At 43.4% G+C, this 6,453-nt stretch overlaps 1 protein-coding gene across 1 annotated transcript; it reads left to right on the top strand.

Moving 5' to 3' along the window:
• Positions 1-2,551: 2,551 nt before the first annotated feature.
• LOC311130238 (proteasome subunit beta type-5-like) lies at positions 2,552-5,837 on the top strand. The gene is made up of 3 exons (XM_084162936.1): positions 2,552-3,103; positions 3,994-4,300; positions 5,247-5,837. The coding sequence occupies exons 1-3, from the start codon at positions 2,885-2,887 to the stop codon at positions 5,534-5,536; spliced, it is 816 nt and encodes a 271-aa protein (XP_084019062.1). The 5' UTR covers positions 2,552-2,884; the 3' UTR covers positions 5,537-5,837.
• The last annotated feature ends 616 nt before the right edge of the window (positions 5,838-6,453 follow it).

Here is a 6,453-nt window from a genome sequence, read left to right as displayed (position 1 = left end):
AGAAGGCAAAGGAGAGGAGGAAAGAAAGGCTTAGAAGAAGAAAGAAAATAAGACACTTGTATGGGACCCATAACTGTACCCTTCAGGGTTTTACTGAGATTGTTTGACCTATTCATATTGATCCTTTTTGTAAACATCAGAGGTCATGTGTTAATTTGCGTTCAAAACCAGTGGACTAGATTGAAAACCTGACAATCCACATTATTCACATTATAAAAGCTAGGAAATCATATTTTATTCTTGATAGAAGTGTAGTGCTTGATTTAGAATTTAGTCCTGAACCACAATGATGTTGAATTAAACAAATATTTATTTCTGAGAATTCATCAGATAAATAATTTCTGGGAATTGCTAAGATGTCTCTGGAGGCTTTAATGCAAGATGTCATTGGACTGCAGGAAGGTGGGTCACAACCTGGTCCTCAGCCTGCGTCTGCCTTGTTCCCTGTGAATGAGACAAACACGGGGAGTCTGCGGTAAGGCTCATAGAGATTGTGAAGGAAGCTCCTCCTCTCCTCTGGGGTCGGCCCAGGCTGCAGGGCTGGATGAGGATGTGCGGGCCTTGTCCATATCGCTCCACATGCTGGAGGCTCTGCGCCTCTCAGGGGGTAAAAGGGGCACGATCTGCCAGGGGAAGTAAGGCCAAGAGGTCACTGCTGGGTACGCCTGCATCTTATCAAAGGACATCCATGGTTCCTTGGGGTAGTATGGTTGAGACTTCCAAGACTTAACAGAGTCAGCAGCAGACAGGTAATCTCTGAAATCTCTAAAAAAGGAGGACATTGACACCCTCAAGTTCGCCAGTCCAGGAAGGTTGTGTGTCGATCCATAACCAGCAGATCTCTTGTCCATAGCAGGTATTGTCCTGATATTTTGTCTTTGACAAAGTCTGGGTTTGCTTTGACAGTTCTCCATCTTTTACTGTAAATGTGGGTGGACTCCACCTTGTCTGTATAGCCATAAGAAACATGTGCTCACACCTTTCCTCTTAATTTTGAAAATTGGAAATTAAGCTCTTGGAAAGTTTCTTGTCTTTAGAAAATAAAATTAGAACTTAGAAGCATAATTGCCATGGAAACAGAACACAATACAGCTTTTATTACATTATAAGAACAGTGATGTCATTCATTGTTTAGGTATGTTGAGGGGAGGAGGGGAGAATGGGGAGGCGCGCTAGGTTAATAATAATAATAATAATAATAATAATATGAATGTATTACATTTCTACAGCCCTTTTCATAGAATCTCAAAGTGCTTCAAGAGCAAAAAAACAAACAAGCAATATATCATGACAGGTCAACCAAGGTTGAAGATGACAATCTTATATTTTCGACCTAGAAGGTGGGGCCGTAAAATTTCATACTGTGTGTTCAGAGATCTCCAGCACAGTAAAACTCCATGTAATTTCTCTAAACAAATAAGAAATATGTATCATGTAGCCTAATATTGCATTTTCATAATTGTGAACCATCATATTTTCATAAAGATTTTTCTTTATCATGTGTAAACAAACTTCTACCAAATAATAACCCATAATGAACTTCTATAATATCGAAATACCCTCTTCCTCTCTGCCTATAGACAGGTTGGTTGTTCAGATACAAAACCGTCGCGTGCACAACTATGGGGAAAAACAGAGGGGGTTGGCTTAGATTGTTGACAACATATAAACTATATTTCGTCTCCAATGTTTATTGAAAAATGTAAAATAAATGTGCACAATGAGCACTTGTTGTCTCTCAAATACATTGTTACAGTTGTTGGTTAGCTAGCCGGCTAATTTTTGCCATATTAGCATAGACCTGACATCAGTCAAAACATCTCAAAACAAGACATGGTATCAAGAACAAGATAAAATTAGCTGAAACGAGCCACCTACGATTCCACACATGGCAGCTTCTTGCCAATGTTGCTAGCTATTTGACCGTCCAGAATCACAACAACACACAGACTTCTGCCCCATTGAAGCGTGTGCATCGTTTTCCTAACCCATCTATAGCTGACAATGAAATATAGGGGACATTTACATTTACATTTTAGTCATTTAGCAGACGCTCTTATCCAGAGCGACTTACAGTTAGTGAATACATATTGTTTTATACTGGCCCCCCGTGGGAATCAAACCCACAACCCTGGCGTTGCAAACGCCATGCTCTATCAACTGAGCTACATCCCTGCCGGCCATTCCCTCCCCTACCCTGGACGACGCTGGGCCAATTGTGCGCCGCCCATGAGTCTCTCGGTCGCCCGGACCATCCCCAAACCTCAGTGGGGCCATCTACAGTCACTGGGTCATCTCATAGAGATGGAGTACTCTAGTGCCCAAAAGCCCGTTTTAGCATGGGCAGGCCCATTGAGGACTTTCACAATTTTTAAGTAGTCTGCTGGGTGCTATTTCCTATGCGTTAAGGAAGGGTCACATAATTCCATGCAGGTCATCAGCCAATTAATTATACTTGTGAGCAAACATTCCATAACTGTAGGTGGCAGTAAATCGCCAACCTTGGCTTTAAACCGGTTCAAACAACACACTCCAAGTGGCAGTATGCACCCTTTCAGTTTGTTTACCAATTTATAGAATGGGTCTAGAAAGAGGCCCAAGTTCCCGAATTGAAATTCCGAGTGGGATGACCGTTCAAAACGATTTTTCCCAGTCGGAACTTGATTTTTCCGAATTCCCAGTTGTTATGAACGCACGGAAGTCGTAAAGTTCCCAGTCCTTTTGAACGCGGCATTAGTTATAAAAAATTATTGCCTACAATGTTGCGTCCTCTGACCATCTTGAGAAAACCTGAACGATGTTCAAATCAGTGACGTATTTCCTTTACCGGCAACATTTTTTATAACAACAGAAGCCCTACCCTATCATCATCCCTAGTTCAAAGATGGCTCTTGCTAGTGTGTTGCAGAGTGAGTCAGTAGATTTTTCCAACTATGGTCGCCAGCGTCGTGGCTTCGCCAGTGGTTTGTATGAAACAGAGTTGGGTTTGGAGTCTGTTGGGGGAGATAGCCTCTCTTTCGCTGTGAGAACCGCGTGCTCTGACGGAGATGGACCAGATAGAAAGATTGAATTCCTTCATGGCACAACCACTTTAGCCTTCAAAGTAAGTATGCTAGCTAGCTAACTACATAGCTAACGTTAGTTAGCTAAGAATCGTTCGCCAACAGTTTGCTCGATAGCTAGCTAGCTTGTATCATCAAGTAATTAACGGTAACACTAGCTAGCAAACAGCCACAGCGAACGTTAGCTAGTTACAAAAAGTAATCGTTTTCCATATTTCCATTTTAGTCATTTAGCAAGACGCTCTTATCCAGAGCGACTTACAGTTAGTGAGTGCATACATTTTCATACTGGCCCCCCGTGGGAAATGAACCCACAACCCTGGCGTTGCAAGCGCCATGCTCTACCAACTGAGCTACTCGGGGCCCTATATGAAACGCCATTGTCACAGGTTGAGAGAAGTTCATCACGCGTCCACATACAATTTCCTTCTAGACCTAGTTAGCTAAGTTAGATCTTTAGTTGGGCCATATATATTACTGAATATGAAATAGCTAACTAACAGTACAGCGTTCCAATACAAAAACATTAACTTACTGTACCAACGTGATGTGCATCCCATAGTAATTATCACCTGTGATAGCTAACACTTCCAGGTCACCTATGTACCTACATCAAGTGACCAATAACCTCATGTGAAAGTGCCCCTAGTAACATCCCTAAACAGACAACATAAAAAAACATATTGAATGAGCACATAAACAGACTAAAATGGCTCCTCATGGCCATTTTAGCTATCTAGATAGGCTACTTCTTAGTTAAACTTAGTTAGCTAACATTAAAGGGTTTATAGTAATTCTGAAAACACTGTTTTAACAATTAAATCTGAAATAATAAAGTGTCTAGTGTTATATAGGACTAGCTACAACCTCCCTCCCCCCTGGCTAAACATTGTCTTCCATTGTCTTCTGCCTCCATGTCCATTCTCCCTAGTTCCAGCATGGTGTCATTGTGGCGGTGGACTCCAGAGCCACAGCTGGCTCCTACATCGCCTCCCAGACAGTGAAGAAGGTGATAGAGATCAACCCCTACCTGCTGGGCACCATGGCTGGAGGTGCAGCTGACTGCAGTTTCTGGGAGCGCTTGCTGGCCCGCCAGTGCCGCGTCTACGAGCTCCGCAACAAGGAACGCATCTCAGTGGCAGCCGCCTCCAAACTGCTGGCCAACATGGTGTACCAGTACAAAGGCATGGGCCTTAGCATGGGAACCATGGTGTGTGGCTGGGACAAGACTGGACCAGGTATGGATATGATATGAACTGTGTGCAACAGGCATCACTGTTCTAGCTTAATAGCAGTATAGCATCCCTCACTATCCATGTCCCCTTACTGGGCTCAAACTAGTGAACCTCTGCTTCGCAAACACACAGGACCAACAACTTGCTAGCCAGTTGCGCCACCAAAAAGTAAGCAATTCGGCAACACGAGTGGAGACATTTGACGCTGTGGAGTGTGCTTACAGTACGATCTTATCTCCGTTACACGTGCGCCAACCGACATCATGGTCTAAGCTGGATAGGGACAGTATATAGGCTAACCCATTCTATCACACATAGGATAAGCCCTGATAGATCTAGGGCTAGATTTAAAATGGGGTGGAAGATCCGTGTTATAGCGCGATTTGAAATGTAAAGGTAATTTCCAATTGAGCCGACATGTGCAATTTTTACCAGGAACATCTCCTTTACATTTCAATTGCACTATAATACGGATATTCCGTGGTCCGGATTGAATCTAGACCCTAATCTCTATCAGATCTTGCTGTCTTAGGCTGCATGATTGGACAACTAGGGATCTGAATTTTGAATTACACACATCATGTGAGCCACATACATATTGCAGTAGCGTAAATGTCATATCTCCCATGATTTATAAATGTATGGCACATCCTTCCCCTTAGGGAGGGAAAGCACCTCCTTGTTTTCACACTGCATATTAAAGTGCACTATAGACTAAATCCTAAAAAGGGTAACACCGTCCTATCGCCTCTGACCACAGTACAGCAGCCGTCATTTATTTGTATTACCCCAACGATTCTACATGTTCAATCTCCACCATTCATCGACACCCAACAGGTGATCTACTGCACACGGCTGACGTTTGCTATGGTGTGTCCCGTCTCTAACTTGTCATGGCTCTTCATAACCACTGATTTAATATTAACATTTCACTTTCTCCCCCTTCCAGGCCTCTACTACGTGGACTCTGAGGGGAACCGTGTGTGTGGGGACCTGTTTGCGGTGGGCTCTGGCTCCATGTACGCGTATGGCATCGTGGACAGCGGTCTGAAGCAGAAGGACCTGACCGTGGAGGAGGCCTGTGATCTGGGTCGCAGGGCCATCTACCAGGCCACGTACCGCGATGCCTACAGTGGAGGACAGGTCAACCTGTACCACGTCCACAGTGAGGGCTGGACCAGAGTGTCCCAGTCAGATGTCCTAATGCTGCACCAACAGTACCAGGCAGAGAAGGCATAGAGAGATGGTTAATGTATGGAGAGAGAAGGGCAGGGGTTAATAGAATGTAGGGGAGGGTAGATGTTATGTGACAGCCATGGGGAGACCATTCAATCAAAAAAAAAAAAGTGTTTACACACATCCAAGCTTGGCACAGGATCTGGACTATTGAAAATGACCTTTAAAGATATTTGTAACCTGGTTGTCATTACATTTTCCTTGTTCTGCCAGGGATAAAGGGGTGTGCCTAGTGGCGTTGCTGACTTTGATTCTTTTCTTTTGACTGCTCTGAAATTTTCAATAAATGTTCTCATTCATCTTTCTAGCGTGTGCTTTTTTTATTGGTAGCAGTGAATTGAACAGACCGTAATCATTTAAGATTCCATTATTGTCATGAAGGATTAGGGCAAAGGAAATATGAGCTGTTTTCAGTGAAAACAGCTATAGCGCAACTGTCTCACTTAAAAGGCTAAAGGAATTTACCAGGTACGCAGACCAACCATATAACAATAACAGCCACCGGGAGTTCCATGCACTTGAGAAATTGTGCAGACTTGGTAAAACATTATTTATTTCCTGTGTCATGTTTCCACATGTAAAAATGGAAATGATTCATGTTCTTACCTCACTAGTATAGGCCTTCTATATGTATTCACCACAGGAGGCTGCTGAGGGGAAGGCGGCTCATAATAATGGCCGGAACGCAGCAAATGGAATGGCATTAAACATATAGAAACCATGTGTTTGCTGTATTTTATACAATTCCGCTCCAGCCATTACCACAAGCCCGTCCTCCCCAATTAAAGTGCCACCAACCTCTTGTGGTATTCACAGACTTCAGTTTTACTCAGCATATTCCTACTTCTCAACAGCCACCACCTTGAAGACAGAGAACATTGAAGAGTTACTGATGGGGAGATGACTACTGCAGAGCATTC

This window comes from Coregonus lavaretus (assembly GCF_964263955.1).
Source record: "Coregonus lavaretus genome assembly, chromosome: 6".
Taxonomy (NCBI): Eukaryota; Metazoa; Chordata; class Actinopteri; order Salmoniformes; family Salmonidae; genus Coregonus; species Coregonus lavaretus.
Note: the sequence above shows the minus strand (reverse complement) of the source record. Positions and strands in the feature narration are given on the sequence as shown.

Excerpts from the sequence above, each read along its gene's own strand:
- LOC311130238 (XM_084162936.1), top strand. The coding sequence starts at position 2,885 with ATGGCTCTTGCTAGTGTGTTGCAGAGTGAGTCAGTAGATTTTTCCAAC. Across the intron at positions 3,104-3,993 it reads CAACCACTTTAGCCTTCAAA|TTCCAGCATGGTGTCATTGT; the intron begins GTAAGTATGCTA and ends CATTCTCCCTAG. Across the intron at positions 4,301-5,246 it reads CTGGGACAAGACTGGACCAG|GCCTCTACTACGTGGACTCT; the intron begins GTATGGATATGA and ends TCCCCCTTCCAG.